The sequence below is a fragment of the Triticum dicoccoides genome, chromosome 5B (genome assembly GCF_002162155.2).
Source record: "Triticum dicoccoides isolate Atlit2015 ecotype Zavitan chromosome 5B, WEW_v2.0, whole genome shotgun sequence".
Lineage (NCBI taxonomy): Eukaryota > Viridiplantae > Streptophyta > Magnoliopsida > Poales > Poaceae > Triticum > Triticum dicoccoides.
This window is the reverse complement of record NC_041389.1, coordinates 368,656,514-368,674,763: the sequence shown is the minus strand read 5'-3', so window position 1 is coordinate 368,674,763 and position 18,250 is coordinate 368,656,514. Positions and strand designations below refer to the sequence as shown.

Here is an 18,250-nt window from a genome sequence, read left to right as displayed (position 1 = left end):
AAATTTAGAATATATTAATTAATTTCAAAAATATTCTTGAATTTCTAAAAGTTGTAATGAAAGCTTCCAAAGCCGGTGGAAAAACTATCCCGCCTCGCTACTTGCTTGGGCCTCGGCCTGTGTTAGAGCCCGCATGGGCGATCGCTATCCTATCGCGGCCTCAAACCGCTCTTGTTCCACCTTCCACACGTCCTGTCCTCGCGTGCCACACGTGTCGTCGGGCAGGCACGTGCCGTGCAACGCACCAGCCTTTTAGGTCCACCGCTCGAGTGATCCTGGGGCAGGTGTCACGTGCAACCGGCCGCACTGCGAGCGAGTACTGCTGCGATTCGCGATGCTGGGGAGGACGCTGCCGAGGCTGGCCTCGGTGAAGGACCGGGTGGCCGGCGCGGCCAAGAGCGCCGTGAAGGGCGACGAGCACTTCCCCGCGCTCAAGGGCCACCCGGCCGCGCGCGTCCACGCACGTGAGGCCGCGGAGAAGCAGGCCGGCCACGCCGCGGCGGAGGAAGAGAAGAAGCGCGGCGGCAAGGCCGCGACGGTGAAGGAGTTCCAGATATACCGGTGGAACCCGGACGCGCATGGCCGGCCGTTCCTGCAGTCATACTTCGTCGACCTCGGCACGTGCGGCCCAATGGTACGCTGCGTTGAGCTTACTGTTCGTTTTGCAGCTTGCTTGTGCCCGCATCAACGGTCGTGCATGTGCATGTCTAGGTCCTGGACGTGCTCCAGAAGATCAAGTCGGAGCACGACTCGACGCTGGCGTTCCGGCGGTCGTGCCGGGAGGGCATCTGTGGCTCCTGCTCCATGAACATCGACGGGGTGAACACGGTGGCGTGCCTGAAGCCCATCGACACCGACACGTCGACGGCGACGATGATCACGCCGCTGCCGCACATGTACGTGGTGAAGGACCTCGTCGTCGACCTCACCAACTTGTACCAGCAGTACAAGTACGCACGCACCTACTCGTTAAGTTGCATACCACCTAGTAGTCGTTAATGTTGCAATGACCAAACGAGTAATGGAAGGTCGATTGAGCCGTGGCTGAAGACGAAGCGACCGGCGCCGGAGGGGCGGGAGCACGCGCAGTCACCGGGCGAGCGGCGGAAGCTGGACGGGTTATACGAGTGCATCCTGTGCGCGTGCTGCAGCACGGCTTGCCCATCCTACTGGTGGAACTCGGAGGATTTCCTCGGCCCCGCCGCGCTGCTGCACGCCTACCGCTGGGTCTCCGACAGGTACCTACTCCTTTCTACTTCCTTCGAACCATATTACTTGTAAAGTTATAGTACTACCAAAACTGCGAAAATTAATTTGGATCGGAGGGAGTATGATTTTTTGTTTTTGCGGGGATCAACGAGCATCTAACTGGAGTGATTCGTGGTGCAATGACAATTTGAAGCCGCGACGACTACGGGGGGCAGCGGATCCAGGCGCTGTCGGAGGGATGGGACGGTGCAGGATGATCAAGAGTTGCACGGCGACGTGCCCCAAGAGCGTAGACCCGGCGACGGCCATCTCCGCCTTGAAGACCATGCACCAGCTCCGCAAGGCGTGACACTGCGAGGAGCACGCACAGCCATGTCAATCGCTCGGCAGCTGAATCGCAGCGATGTGACTCGCAACCTGTGTAGCCTGTGTTGATCTGGAAACTAAATAATGGCTAGGGAATTGTAATTGTAATGGCAGGTGAATCACAGCGGTGTTGATTGCAGGCGCAGGTAGTGGGTTTGCTGTTTAGCTCCCTCTCCTGTCTCCTGTTCTCTTGTTCTGGAACTTTGTATTTTCAATAAAAAACATCAATAATGCTAAACATACAAAGAGTTACGCGCAATTATAGGTCCTGATACCAGATCTGGGAAACAAGCAATACTCGTCGCAATTCCTTAATGAAAAGCAGACCTATCTTCTTTAAAAGCCGCAATTCCTTAATGAAAAGCAGACCTATCTTCTCTTGAAAGACTGTCCATTCTCGCTTGTTATTGTGATATCAATGAAAGAAAGCCCACCACTCACCCCTATTCCAGACCTTGAAACCCTTGACCACCTAGATCTCTAGTAGCAAAGCAACTAAAAGACCCAATCACAAAAATAACCCTCTCTATCCCTTTCAAAACCTTGGCACGAACACTTGTTTTTTCTCTTGTTCTTGATAATATTGTCATTCCACGAACACTTGTTCTTTCTCTTGTTTTTGATGATATTGTAATGGAATCACGAACCTATTTCTTCGCTTTTTCACCAACAAATCTGAATTATCTTAAAAAATAGAAGGATAGATAAAATTCCAATGGCTATTGGACATGATTCGGTCCGACGCTGATTAGGATTTTTTTTCATCTACTAACCAATCATAAACTTGCCCCCCTCTAGTTTTCAGTGGGTGGACCGCCTCCCCATTTGTTGACTAATCAAATTAACTCTCTTTGTAAAATTTTGTAACTCGTTTGTACGTGTAGCATTATTCAGAAAACAACCTTCGGATGGTTGCAGATAGAAGTTCGTGGGTTTACATCTGAAGAAAAACAGAAAAATTTACTCGTTTCGTTTTAGTGATGAACTCCGTCTTTTTTTACTTGTAAATCCTGCCATGGCCCATTGCAACGCAGCTGAAGGCCAGTGGATCCACAGAGCTGCGAGAATTTAAGTCCGGTTTAACTTGCAAAAAAGAGAAGCCGTTCTCCCCGGATCCCTCCCCCTCCCCCAGCCTAGCTCTTTTACGGTTTTAGGAAAGAAGCTTTCTTTCGGGTTTTAATGCTTTTTTTCACTTTCCTTCTTTCCGTTCTTTTTTCATTTTTGATTTTTCTTTTTTTTACATTTTTCCTCTTTATTTTGAAATTCATGTACATCTTGTGAAATCCAGTAACATTTTTCAAATCAGTGACCATTATTTTGAAATTCAAACATTTTACGAAAATTAAGAAAACAAATTAATTCATGCATATTTTTTGAAATCATGGAAACATTTTTGGAAATTTAGTTAAATTTTATAAAAGAGTAAAATGCATTGGAGGTTCTAACTAAAGTATTTCAAGTGTTAACTAGGTTCTAAAAGTTTGAAATCGTTTACCACGGGTTCTAAATGTATGTAAGTGCGGGTCTGGGTCTTAAAAGTATTCCAAGTTCACGTGGGTCCTAAAAAAAATGAGTCAAGTAGGTCTTAAAAATCGTGTAAAATAAAACAATTTTAATTGTAGAATCTACTTGACATATTTGAAATACCTTTTGGGCCTCCAGTATATTTTACTTTTTTAAAAAAATTCAACACAATTTGAGTTTGCAAAAATAATTGAATCAGTTTTTTCGTTCACAAATAATTTTTGAAATGGCAATATTTTCTGATTTCACAAAAATTGTAGTTCATAAATTGTTTTTATGAATTCATGGACATTTCTCAAAATCGGCGAATATTTTTTAAAGTTTGAGAACAGTTTGTTGAAATTTACAAATTTTAATTATGAAATATTAATGGAAATTTGCAATGTTTTTTGAGTTCACGATTTCTTTATTGAATTTAGAAAGAATTTTATATAAAGTATGCCGAAATCTAAAAAACTAACTGAAAACCGATTCTTCCAAAAAAGGGCCAAAAATCCAATAAAAGTAACATCAGGCAAGCTCTGTAATAAGATCACCTTGGGCGGGCTGAGAGCGCGTCATTAAATGTGCTCCAGGCCGCTGCCATGTGTCGTGCTGGGCGTTCTCTGGGATTTTATTTTTCTATGCGCGTTTTCGAGTTTTAGACGGGTTTTTTGTCTTTTCAATTTTTGGCCAAATTTTCCTAGGTTTTGGACAAAAAGTATTTAAAGAAAAAATTATGATTTTTTCGTTGTGCCTCTCAGAAAAAAGAAATGAACACTTCTTTTTCTCTTGTCAGAGGCACATATTTGCTTTTTGGAGGCACAAATTTGCTTCCGTGAGAGGCACAATTGTGCCTTATAGAAATAAAAAATATTTTTTTCGTCCGAGGCAAAGATTTGCTTCCAATAGAGGCATAGATTTGTTGTCGCGAGAGGCTCTCAAAAAGGGGGAAAAGTGGAATTGTGCTTACGACTCAGTTTTTTTTCTTTTGGTCTTTCCTAGATATTTACATATTTTTTTGTCGAAACCTATTAATATTGGATCTAATTTCGGACATCTCAACGAGAAATCCAACAGTGAAAATAGTTCATTATTTGGACGCACGGTCTAAGAGATAAAACATTTTGAATAAGTGAATCTATGAAAAAGAGAAACTTTTCAAGTTTGCGCCACCTGTCACAACCTAGGAAAGTAAGAGTGAACTTTGCAAGGGGTTTTCCTTAAATTATTGATTTTGTGATACGTAGGTCGAGGTGGAATAGAAAGCCCTGTTCCCACTCTCGTGATTGTTGGAATACTTCATCTATTTTAGAGCATGATTTATTGAATGCCCAAAGTTGACCCATCTTATTAATCGCTTAAGGCGCTACTCATAGCTTTAAGCGCGCAAAGGTTATATCTTTCTTATAGTGAGTGTTCCTTTGGTCTCATCTGAAGCAATTTCGCCCCGCTATACTATAGGGCCGGTCCGTTTTTTGTCTGTTTACTCATTTTCCCGTTTCCGATCAAGAAGAATGGTCGTGGTGGTTGACATACTGATTTCTTTCATTTTCATTTTTATTTTTCTGTCAGTATTTCTTATTTCTTCAACGGTTTTCTTCAGTCTTAAATTTTTCTTTGTTCCCTTCACGGCTTTCAGTAATTTTTCGTTTTTATTTTCAACTTTCTTTATTTCTTTCTCAGTTTTCTTGTTTTTTTGCTTTTCTTTCACTTTCTGTTTACTTTCTTCTTCTTATCTTTATTTTTTCATGGATTTTTAATGCATGGTCAACGTTTTTTATACATATTTTAAAAAAATATAAAAATTTTGATTGACATTTTTAAATACCCCATTAACATTTTTAATGCATGGTCAACATTTTTCTATATGTATTTAACATTCTTAAATGCTTGATTAACATTATTTTAAATGCAAGATTACCTATTTGTTAATACATGGTCAACATTTTTCCTATATACATTTAACATTTTTCTAATGTTTGATTATCTTTTTTCAAATACAACTTTTAACATTTTTCTAATGCATGGTCAACCATTTTCTAAACACATTTAATATTTTTAAAGTTCTTGATTAACATTTTCGAACACATGTTAAACATTTTTTTAATACATGGTCAACATATTTTCTATACACATTTAATGCTTTTCAATGCTTGGTTTTGTTCAAATGCTTCATTAACATTTTTTAAATACATGACAACCTTTTGTCACACACATTGTATATTTTTTGTATACATTTTTCGTATACATGAGAAATACTTTTTATTATAGACATTTGACATTTCAAATGTTTGATTAACATTTTTAAATGTTTTACGGAAATTTTTATTATTGTAATATATTTATTTAAAAAATTGGTAATATAACCGAAAGTAAACAAAAACAAAAAGATAAAAAAAAAAGATGAGGCCTCCCACACTCCTAGACTGGGCAATTTAGGAAGGCAACTTATGCGAGAGCGTGTTTTTTCTTTAAATGGAGCAGTACCCCGATACGAATCAGATTACGATGTTTCTGTGGATACCTAAGCCCTCAGCGGATCTAAGAGCCAAACATAACGACCAACATTACTTCTAACAGAAGAACGAGCTATGCGAGAGCGTGCTAGATCTTGCTATAAGGAAGACATAGCGCTGCCCCTTTAACCGCACATGGCAATGGGCCAGTCCATCTAAGGCAATTGTGGTGACACACTCGTCCTGTTTTTGGGAAAAGGAAGCTTCTAGAACCTTCATGGCTGCCTTTTTTTTCGTTCTGGTTTTTTGTTTTTCTTCTTTTGTTTCTCATATTCCTTTTTGTCGTTCTTTCAGTTGCACGACTTTTTTACTTCATTTTTATTAAATTCCTGAAGTTTTTCTCAAATTTTAAGAACTTTTAAATTTTGTGAACATTTTCAAATTCACATGTTTTATAATTATGTGGGCGTTTTTCAAATTAACAAACCTTGTCAAACTCATGAACCTTTTTCAAATTTTATGAACTTTTTGCAAATTCACAAAGTTTTCTTAAATTCATGACCTTTTTAAAAATTAATGTTTTTTCAAATTCATTAACTAAAAAAATGAACTTCTTAAAAATTGGTGCTTTTTTTAATTTCATGGTTTTCAACCGGTCAACTCATTAATTGATTCAACTGGTCAACCAGCTAACCAGCTTGACCGGCTAACAAGCTTGTCACGAACGATGCATTTTATTAGGAACCTCCCGAGCGATGTGTGACGGCCAAATGCCCACCACATTTATTGTGAGCCTTCTCCCTTGGATACTATGGTGGCCCATCGGATGGCCGCCACATGGCATCGTCTACCGCGGAGCCTCCCGCCATCATTGACTACAAAAACCTCGTGGCAAGGCGTCCACAATACCCAACCCTAGTCACGTCCTTCCTACTCCTCGTCGCCTCCTCCCCTAGCCATCTCCTCTCCCTCCTGCCTCCCCTAACCAACGCCTCCCCTCTACTCCACAATGCTACCATGTCAGGACGCAACCTATTGCCCAAACGTCCTCTTGGACAAGAACCTATATTGTCCAAGACCTCGCATGTCAATGATGCCAACTCTCCACGCGACACACGAGCCATGGTAGCCACCACAACCTCCTCTCCCCGCGCAACTCTTGTGGCGTTGGTGGCTCCCATGATGGCCTATGCAGGGGATCTGGTGTAACACCCCGAGAATCATGCTATAGTAACTCCACACTAATGATGCCAAGTAATCATCATTATGCCCTAAGAAAAACAATTAAGAAATATTTCAATCTCAAATTCAAATTTGAAATAAAGTCAAAATATACTTCCTCAAACATGAAACAAAATGTTCAAAGTGTTGCAAATAATCTCTGAAAATTTTTCACAGTGAACCAACATTTTTATAAAGTGTTTAATTGCCCCAAATTAATTACAATAGTGGCTAACATAATAATTTAAATGCCTTTTTAAATATATAAATTACAAACTATTTATTTAAATGCTAAAACTTAATGTGGCAGTAGCATAATTTATAATAATAAATTAGGTGCTAGTTTTATATTTTATAAGACTAAAGTAAGTTGAAACTAAATAAAAAACAAAATAGACAAAAGAAAAACAAAAGTAAAAGGAAGAGGAAAACCCCCTCCCCCTCACTAATTTTCCTCGGCCTAGCCCACCCGAGCCGGCCCACCTACCCCCCTCTTGTCTTCCTTCCCCTGTTCCTCCATGGCGCCGTGGCTGTTGCTCGTGCGTCCATGGCCGGATCGAGCACGTGGCGGCTATCCATGCTCCCCGGGCGCTCTACTAGTTTCCTCCCGACCCCCCTAGCAAAAACCTAGTTGGTCCTCACTCTCCCCCCTCGCTCTCCTCCCCAATCTCGAAAGGGGCCGACGCGACCATCATCATCGTCACCGGCGCCTCCCCGGCCTTCCCGACCTGCTTTTCGAACCCACCGTGAGCCCCTACATCGATTCCTCCAATTTTCCCCCTTGAATGATCGCTATAAAGGCATGGCCATCACGGGAGCTCGGCCGCGCTCGTGTTGCTCCTGCCCCTGCTGGACATAATCGCGCCCTAGCACGAAGGTCCCAAGCCTGCTTCGCCCGGGTCGCGCCCATGCCACCCTCCTCGTGTCTTCTCCCTACGCACCCACGCTTGGTTAGTCGTCGCACCGTGTGCTGCCATGTGTGTCCGTGCATGCACACCCACTCCGGCCCGCGCCTTGCCTCACCTTAGGCCGTGCGAGGCTGCACCCCTGCGCGCCCCTGTGTCCCCTACCCGCGCTCGTCTTCCCCTGCCCCACCGCGCGCCGCTGCTTCGCTCACTTCTGGTGCCTGCTACTGACGTTGCCCCTTCCACCCCGGCCGCGCGGCCCGCCTACTGCTCTGCCGGCCGAGGCCACTGCTGCCTACGCCTCCCCGCGCGATGCCGCTCCCGCCGCTGCTCGCCCAGCCGCGCGCGCCTCGCCTCCACCCACACCCATGTCCGTCGTCGCCACAGGGGCTCCCCTACAGCTGCCTTGCTCGAGCGCCTCCTCCCGCGTCCATCACCGACGCTCGCTGGCGCTTTCCCCACGCGCCCGCCGGGGATCCACTCCCGCACCGCTCGCCGCCCCCTGCGCTCGCTCGTCTTGGTCGTGGCCGAGCACCCTGGCCGAAGCCACCAAACCCACGCGGTCGTGCCTAGTAGTGGCGGAGACAGCACCCGACGAGCCGGGGCTGCTGCCCGGGCTCCCATGGTGCATGTGCATGGAGCTCTAGTAGCAAACAAATGGTTTCTTAAAAGTTTATTTGGGCAAAATATAATTAACTTGGCATCACGTATATCTTGCCCTGGCTCTAAGTTTGAGCTGGCTCTGCCACTGGTGCTCAGCCAGCTGGTTCTCTGCCTCCGTGGTCGGCTCTTTTGTTAGTTAGGGGCTAATCCCCAACTCTAACCCCTACCTAATTAGTCTAATGTGCTACTGACATGTGGAACCTACTAATAATTAAAAAGTACAATTGAATTAAAAGTAGCTAAGTCTATGACATGGGGCCCAACCTGGCAATTTTGACCAGTCAACAGTCAACCTAGTTGACTACTGACTGGGTTGTTGACTGTAGTCAACTGGGCCCTTGGCCCCACCAGTCAGTGGCTAAGCCTAGCTCTGGCTGTGTGTAAAAAGTTGTTGCACTGTTCATTTATTCGAATTAAAATAATTCCAGGAATTTGTGAAAATTGCTAAAACTTCGGAAATTCGTAGAAATTCAACCGTAGCTCGGATGAAAATAATATATATATGAAAATTGATCAGAAAAATAAGACAAATCCGAATATGCCATCACATAGTTGTGACATGCCTCCAACACAACAAACATGAAACCTTCCCCTCCGGATCATTTGTCCGATAAATGCCTAGAGCCGGGAAAATATTCCCGGATACTTTCCCGCTTCGTCTGTAACGCTTAGCACTGCATGAGGTCACCCCTAGCACAACATTTTGCCATGTAATGCTTTGTGATGCTATTTTTTTGCTCTGTTATTTACTTGCTTCCCCCTCGTTGCTTCTTTTTCGGTAGACCCCGATACTGCGATAGATCCCGAGACCGCTGATGATCTGGTGGTCGTCTACTTCGTTTGAAGATCTGTATCTGTCTGCAGAGCTTCCAGGCAAGAAAACCCCCCTTGATCATTCCTATATCGCCCATTCCATTCTCTCTCATGCTTGCATTGGATTGTGCTAGTGTATTTGATTGCTCCTATTCTGATGCATAACCTACTTTTGTACCTTACCTTATTATCCTATCTGCTTGGTATAGGTTGGTTAGTGATCCACCATGACCCCTCAGCTTGTCCCTATTTCCCCCGCTGGAATACCCGATGACTCGATCAACGTGATCGATGTCCAGAGCCCGACACATCACATCACACCCTCTTAGTTGTACGACACTACAGGGTTACTATCGAGTGTCGAGGGTGATACCTCGTATAGCACTTATGATGAGATCTCTGTAGTGAAGTTAATCGGTCGTGGTCTACGAAGGGTGATTCCTCCTTCACCACTCCCGATAACGACTCGTTGTGAAACACATCAAGAGTGAACCCTCGAGGGTGATTCCTCTAAGTTCACCTTTACGGTTACAACGAGTGGGAAATCATCGAGGGTGATTCCTCGGGTTTTCCCCCTGCTGTTATGGATACACGGTTACTTTGACTTTACAATAGAACCATGACGAAGTTGGGTCGGCCCCGAGGGGTACCCGGGGAGAAATGTGACGAGGTGATGTGAAGTCCGGTTGACCTGGAGGGTACCCGCGAGCTTTTTACGCGGCACAGCCGGACATTCTTAGCCCTTGCCGTAAGTCCGTGAGATAGGGTGACAGGACAACATATCGTGGATCATTGCTCATTACCGCGTGCTCCCAAGACACCAACGATTTGTATATGTGATCCGAGTAGGCCTCTGGCCTTTTCACACTGACCACCACGCGGGAATAAGTATGGACACTCTGCGTCGTATGTATCAGTCGAAAGCTCTTCGGATGTCAGAGACTGAGTGGCGCGCCCGGGTGGCCCGCGTAAGCACCTACCTCGTATAAGGAGGTTGCCAGGACTGACACTGGCCACGTACGCAACATGCAGGAGGGCAAAGGGCGATGGGCCCAAGACCCCCCCTCCCCCACACGCTTAGGATTTAGGCCAGCATGTTGGCCTCTCTATTGAACCTAGGTAGGACTGCGGTGTGTTGATCGACCGAGGCCGGTCATGACCTGATGTTGTGTCTGACCGGAGTTGACCGAGCGTGTTGGGTAAGTTTGTGCACCCCTGCAGAGAAGTATATCTATTCGAATAGTCGTGTCCACGGTTGTGGACGCTCGGAGTTGTATCCCGATTGATACAACTAGAATTGGATGCTGAGGCATGAAAAGGATATGATGGCTCCAAGATTGCTTTCTCCCAGAGATCAAGAAAGGATCTCTAGGCGCTAATGCTACAACATACTCGCTAAATATAATATGATATTTTGTACTCTTCTAAATGCTGCAAGATGCTTGAAGATGCTAGTCTTTGATAGGCTAGGCCTTCCCTCTATTCTGGCATTTCTGTAGTCTGGTCCAAAGATACAGTCCCATTCCTTTGATACCAATGCATACTTAGCATATATTTGATGTAATTCTTGTGAGTACTTCGGATGAGTACTCACGGTTTCTTTGCTACCTCTTTTCCCCCATATCGGATTGTTGCGATCAGATGACAGATCCCAGGAGCCAGATGCCACCACCGACGACTACTACTACCCTGAGGGTGCCTACTACTACGTGCAGACCGCCAATGACGAGGAGTAGTTAGGAGGCTCCTAGGCTGGAGGCCTTGCCTTTTCGATTGATGTTGTTTGTGCTAGCCTTCTTAAGGCAGACTTGTTTAACTTATGTCTGTACTCAGATATTGTTGCTGATACGTCTCAAACGTATCTATAATTTTGGATTGTTCCATGCTATTATATTATCTGTTTTGGATGTTTTATATGTATTAATATGCTATTTTATATTATTTTTGGGACTAACCTATTAACCTAGAGCTTAGTGTCAGTTCCTGTTTTTTTCCTATTTTTTGAGTCTCACAGAAAAGGAATACCAAATGGAGTCCAAATGGAATAAAAGCTTCGCGATGATTTTTATTGGACCAGAAGACAACCAGTAGACTTGGAGATGAAGTCGGAGGAGCCACGAGACGGCCACAAGGACGAAGGGTGCGCCCAGGGGGGTAGGGCGCGCCCTCCACCCTTGTGGGCCCCTCATGCACTTCTTGACCTAATTCTTTTGCCTATATATTCCCATATATCCCCAAACCAATAGAGGCAAAAATACTTTTCTGCAGCCGCAACATTCTGTACCCGTGAGATCCCATCTAGGGGCCTTTTTCGGCGTCCTGTCGGAGGGGGATTTGATCACCGAGGGCTTCTACATCAACACCATTGCCCTTCCGATGAAGCATGAGTAGTTTACCACAAACCTACGGGTCCATAGCTAGTAGCGAGATGGCTTCTTCTCTCTCTTTGATTCTCAATACCATGTTCTCCTTGATGTTCTTGGAGATCTATTCGATGTAATACTTTTTTGCGGTTTGTTTGCCGAGATCCAATGAATTGTGGATTTATGATCAACTTATCTATGAATATTATTTGAATCTTCTCTGAATTCTTATATGCATGATTTGATATCTTTGCAAGTCTCTTCGAATTATCGGTTTGGTTTGGCCAACTAGATTGTTTTTTCTTGCAATGGGAGAAGTGCTTAGCTTTGGGTTCAATCTTTCGGTGTCCTTTCCCAGTGATAGTAGGGACATCAAGGCATGTATTGTATTGTTGCCATCGAGGATAAAAAGATGGGGTTTTCATCATATTGCTTGAGTTAATTCCTCTACATCATGTCATCTTACTTAATGTGTTACTCCGTTCTTTATGAACTTAATACTCTAGATGCATGCTGGATAGCGGTCGATGTGTGGAGTAATAGTAGTAGATGCAGAACCGTTTCGGTCTACTTGACATGGACGTGATGCCTATATTCATGATTATTGCCTTGGATATCGTCATAACTTTGTGCTTTTCTATCAATTGCTCGACAATAATTTGTTCACCCACCATATTATTTTCTATCTTGAGAGAAGCCTCTAGTGAAACCTATGGCCTCGGGGTCTATTTTCCATCATATAAGTTTCTGATCTATAATTTTAGTTTCCGATCTACTATTCTTGCAATCTTTTACTTTCCGATCTAGAAACCAAAAATACCAAAAATATTTACTTTATCGTTTATCTATCTCTACCAGATCTCACTTTTGCAAGTAACTGTGAAGGGATTCACAACCCCTTTATCGCATTGGGTGCAAGTTTGTTTGATTTTTTGTGCATGTATTCGGTGATTTGTGCGTTGTCTCCTACTGGATTGATACCTTGGTTCTCAAACTGAGGGAAATACTTATCTCTACTTTGCTGCATCATCCTTTCCTCTTCAAGGGAAAAAACAACGCAGGCTCAAGAAGTAGCAGGAAGAATTTCTGGCGCCGTTGCCGGGGAGATCTACGCCAAGTCAAGACATACCAAGTACCCATCATAAACTCTCATCTCTTGCATTACATTATTCACCATTCGCCTCTCGTTGTCCTCTCCCCCACTTCTAAAATGATTTTCGAAAAGATTTTATTTTAGTCGCCTTCTTTCGTTCGTCTTTTGGTTTGCCCTTATGTCTTACTTGGTTTGTTTGCTCGTTCGCTTGGTATAATTGTGTGTTTATTGAAAATCAAGAACCAAAAGGTTTATGGATCCTTATACACTTGCTAATCTTTTTAAGAGATCCAATTATGATGAACCAATTGCTAGTGAGTTGAATGCACTAGATTATCTCTATTCAAATTCATGAATCTGAAAAGTGTGATGAAGTGTTGAAAGAAGAAAATTATAAAGTGATTCACGACAGTTCCTTCAATGAAAAGCATGATTGTAATGATGTCATTATAAATTCTATTAATGCCAATTGTGTTAATGATATGCAAAACCCTAAGCTTGGGGATGCTAGTTTTGCTATGTCTACTATTTGTTGCAATGATCATGATTTGGGTGATTCTTCTTATGATCTTGAAAATTTATTTAAGCCCCATGATGAATATGAGATTGATAATAATGTCCACAATAATACTGAAAGTGGGTTTGGAAGAGTGTCAATTTTAGATCCCACATATTTGGAGTATGTTCAATCTTATGAAATTTTTGATAAAAGTGGGTTTGGAGAGGTCATTGATATGTCTCCAACGTATCTATAATTTTTGATTGTTCCATGCTATTATATTACCCCTTTTGGATGTTTATGGGCTTTATTTTACACATTTATATCATTTTTGGGACTAACCTACTAACTGGAGGCTCAGCCCGTATTGCTGTTTTTTTGCCTATTTTAGTATTTCGAAGAAAAGGAATATCAAACGGAGTCCAAACAGAATGAAACCTTCGGGAGCGTGATTTTTGGAACGAACGTGATCCAGAGGACTCGGAGTGCAAGTCAAGAAGCAGCCAAGGCCTCCACGAGATAGGATGGCGTGCCCCCCTATAGGGCGCACCCCTGTCTCGTGGGCCCCTCAGGCGGCCACCGACGTACTTCTTCCTCCTATATAAGCCTACGTACCCCGAAAACATCAAGGGAGTGAACGAAACACAATTTCCACCGCCGTAACCTTCTGTATCTGTGAGATCCCATCTTGGAGCCTTCGCCAGCGCTCCGCCGAAGGGGGAATCGACCATGCAGGACTTCTATATCAACACCATAGCCACTCCGATGAGTTGTGAGTAGTTTACCACAGACCTACGGGTCCATAGTTATTAGCTAGATGGCTTCTTCTCTCTTTTTGGATCTCAATACAATGTTCTCCCCCTCTCTTGTGGAGATCTATTCGATGTAAACTCTTTTTGCGGTGTGTTTGTCGAGATCCATTGAATTGTGGGTTTATGATCAAGTTTATCTATGAATAATATTTGAATCTTCTCTGAATTCTTTTATGTATAATTGAGTTATCTTTGCAAGTCTCTTCGAATTATCAGTTTGGTTTGGCCTACTAGATTGATCTTTCTTGCCATGGGAGAAGTGCTTAGCTTTGGGTTCAATCTTGCGGTGTCCTTTCCCAGTGACAGCAGGGGCAGCAAGGCACGTATTGTATTGTTGCCATCGAGGATAAAAAGATGGGGTTTATATCATATTGCTTGAGTTTATCCCTCTACATCATGTCATCTTGCTTAAAGCGTTACTCTGTTCTTATGAACTTAATACTCTAGATGCAGACAGGAGTTGGTCGATGTGTGGAGTAATAGTAGTAGATGCAAGCAGGAGTCGGTCTACTTGTTGCGGACGTGATGCCTATATACATGATCATGCCTAGATAATCTCATAATTATTCGCTTTTCTATCAATTGCTCGACAGTAATTTGTGAAGGAAATATGCCCTAGAGGCAATAATAAAGTTATTATTTATTTCCTCATATCATGATAAATGTTTATTATTCATGCTAGAATTGTATTAACCGGAAACATGATACATGTGTGAATACATAGACAAACATATAGTCACTAGTATGCCTCTACTTGACTAGCTCATTAATCAAAGATGGTTATGTTTCCTAACCATTGACATGTGTTGTCATTTGATTAATGGGATCACATCATTAGGAGAATGAGGTGATTGACATGACCCATCCCGTTAGCTTAGCACTTGATCGTTTAGTATTCTGCTATTGCTTCCTTCATGACTTATACATGTTCCTGTAACTATGAGAATTGTGTAACTCCCGTTTACCGGAGGAACACTTTGGGTACTACCAAACGTCACAACGTAACTGGGTGATTATAAAGGAGTACTACAGGTGTCTCCGAAGGTACATGTTGAGTTAGCATAATTCGAGATTAGGTTTTGTCACTCCGATTGTCGGAGAGGTATCTCTGGGCCCTCTCGGCAATACTCATCACCTAAGCCTTGCAAGCATGTAACTAATGAGTTAGTTATAAGATGAAGTATTACAGAACGAGTAAAGAGACTTGTCGATAACAAGATTGAACTAGGTATTGGATACCGACGATCGAATCTCGGACAAGTAACATACCGATGACAAAGGGAACAACGTATGTTGTTATGCGGTTTGACCGATAAAGATCTTCGTAGAATATGTGGGAACCAATATGGGCATCCAGGTCCCGCTATTGGTTATTGACCAGAGATGTGTCTCAGTCATGTCTACATCGTTCTCGAACCGTAGGGTCCGCACGCTTAAGGTTTCGATGACAGTTATATTATGAGTTTATGTATTTTGATGTACCGAAGGTTGTTCGGAGTCCCGGATAAGATTACGGACATGACGAGGAGTCTCGAAATGGTCGAGACATAAAGATTGATATATTGGACGGATATATTTGGACACCGGAAAGGTTCCAGAGAAGTTTGGAGCCCCGGGAGGTATATGGGCCTTATTGGGCCCATGTAGGAGGAAGAGAGAAGGAGCAAGGGAAGGGGGCGCCCCCCCCCCCAAGCCCAATCCGAATTGGGGAAGGGGGCCGGCCCCCCCTTTTCCTTTCTCCTTCCCCCTCTTCCTATTACTACTACTAGTACTACTTCCTAATACTAGTACTCTTTCCTTCCCCATCCAAATAAGATAAGGAAAAGAGAGGGAAACCTACTTGGAGTAGGTTTCCCCCTCCTCATGGCGCGCACCCCCTAGGGCCGGCCACCTCCTCCCTCCCTCCTTTATATACGGGGGTAGGGGGGCACCCTAGAACACACAAGTTGATCATTAATCGTTCCTTAGCCGTGTGCGGTGCCCCCCTCCATGATATTACACCTCGGTCATATTGTAGCAGTGCTTAGGCGAAGCCCTGCAACAGGAGAATATCAAGATCGTCACCACACCGTCGTGCTGACGGAACTCCCCCTCGGCGCCTCTGCTGGATCGGAGATCGAGGGTGCGTCATCGAGCTGTACGCGTGTCAAGAACTCGGAGGTGCCGGAGTAACGGTACTTGGATCGGTTGAACCGGAGGACGTACGACTACTTCCTCTACGTTGCGTCAACGCTTCCGCTTCGGTCTACGAGGGTACGTAGACAACACTCTCCCCTCGTTGCTATATCATCACCATGATCTTGCGTGTGCGTAGGAATTTTTTTGAAATTACTACGTTCCCCAACAGTGGCATCCGAGCCTAGGTTTTATGCGTTGATGTTATATGCACGAGTAGAACACAAGTGAGTTGTGGACGATATAAGTCATACTGCCTACCAGCATGTCATACTTTGGTTCAGCGGTATTGTGAGATGAAGCGGCCCGGACCGACATTACGCGTACGCTTACGCGAGACTGGTTCCACCGTTACGAGCACTCGTGCTTAAAGGTGGCTGGCGGGTGTCTGTCTCTCTCACTTTAGTTGAACCGAGTGTGGCTACGCCCGGTCCTTGTGAAGGTTAAAACGGAGTCTATTTGACAAACTATCGTTGTGGTTTTGATGCGTAGGTGAGATTGGTTCTTGCTTAAGCCCGTAGCAGCCACGTAAAATTTGCAACAACAAAGTAGAGGATGTCTAACTTGTTTTTGCAGGGCATGTTGTGATGTGATATGGCCAAGACATGATGCTATATTTTATTGTATGAGATGATCATGTTTTGTAACCGAAGTTATCGGCAACTGGCAGGAGCCATATGGTTGTCGCTTTATTGTATGAAATGCAAACGCCCTGTAATTTCTTTACTTTATCACTAAGCGGTAGCGATAGTCGTAGAAGCAATAGATGGCGTAACGACAACGATGCTACGATGGAGATCAAGGTGTCACGCCGGTGACGATGGTGATCACGACGGTGCTTCGAAGATGGAGATCACAAGCACAAGATGATGATGGCCATATCATATCACTTATATTGATTGCATGTGATGTTTATCCTTTATGCATCTTATCTTGCTTTGATTGACGGTAGCATTTTAAGATGATCTCTCACTAATTATCAAGAAGTGTTCTCCCTGAGTATGCACCGTTGCGAAAGTTCTTCGTGCTGAGACACCACGTGATGATCGGGTGTGATAGGCTCTACGTTCAAATACAACGGGTGAAAAACAGTTGCACACGCGGAATACTCAGGTTATACTTGACGAGCCTAGCATATACAGATATGGCCTCGGAACACGGGGACCGAAAGGTCGAGCGTGAATCATATAGTAGATATGATCAACATAGAGATGTTCACCATTGAAACTACTCCATCTCACGTGATGATCGGACATGGTTTAGTTGATTTGGATCACGTAATCACTTAGATGACTAGAGAGATGTCTGTCTAAGTGGGAGTTCTTTAATAATATGATTAATTGAACTTAAATTTATCATGAACTTAGTACCTGATAGTATTTTGCTTGTCTATGTTTGTTTGTAGATAGATGGCTCGTGCTGTTGTTCCGTTGAATTTTAATGCGTTCCTTGAGAAAACAAAATTGAAAGATGATGGTAGCAATTACACGGACTGGGTCCGTAACCTGAGGATTATCCTCATTGCTGCACAGAAGAGTTACGTCCTGGAAGCACCGCTGGGTGCCAGGCCTGCTGCTGATGCAACTGACGATGTTAAGAACGTCTGGCAGAGCAAAGCTGATGACTACTCTATAGTTCAGTGTGCCATGCTTTACGGCTTAGAACCGGGTCTTCAACGACGTTTTGAACGTCATGGGGCATATGAGATGTTCCAGGAGTTGAAGTTAATATTTCAAGCAAATGCCCGGATTGAGAGATATGAAGTCTCCAATAAGTTCTACAGCTGCAAGATGGAGGAGAACAGTTCTGTCAGTGAGCATATACTCAAAATGTCTGGGTATAATAATCACTTGATTCAACTGGGAGTTAATCTTCTGGATGATAGCGTCATTGACAGAATTCTCCAATCATTGCCACCAAGCTACAAGAGCTTTGTGATGAACTACAATATGCAAGGGATGAACAAGACTATTCCCGAGCTCTTCGCGATGCTGAAAGCCGCGGAGGTAGAAATCAAAAAGGAGCATCAAGTGTTGATGGTCAACAAGACCACTGGTTTCAAGAAAAGGGGCAAAGGGAAGAAGAAGGGGAACTTCAAAAGGAACGGCAAACAAGTTGCTGCTCAAGTGAAGAAACCCAAGTCTGGACCTAAGCCTGAAACTGAGTGCT

At 43.8% G+C, this 18,250-nt stretch overlaps 1 protein-coding gene across 1 annotated transcript; it reads left to right on the top strand.

Moving 5' to 3' along the window:
* The first annotated feature begins 334 nt into the window (after positions 1 to 334).
* LOC119305536 (succinate dehydrogenase [ubiquinone] iron-sulfur subunit 2, mitochondrial-like) lies at positions 335 to 1,466 on the top strand. The gene is made up of 4 exons (XM_037582034.1): positions 335 to 634; positions 712 to 950; positions 1,029 to 1,238; positions 1,403 to 1,466. The coding sequence occupies exons 1-4, from the start codon at positions 335 to 337 to the stop codon at positions 1,464 to 1,466; spliced, it is 813 nt and encodes a 270-aa protein (XP_037437931.1).
* Positions 1,467 to 18,250: the final 16,784 nt, after the last annotated feature.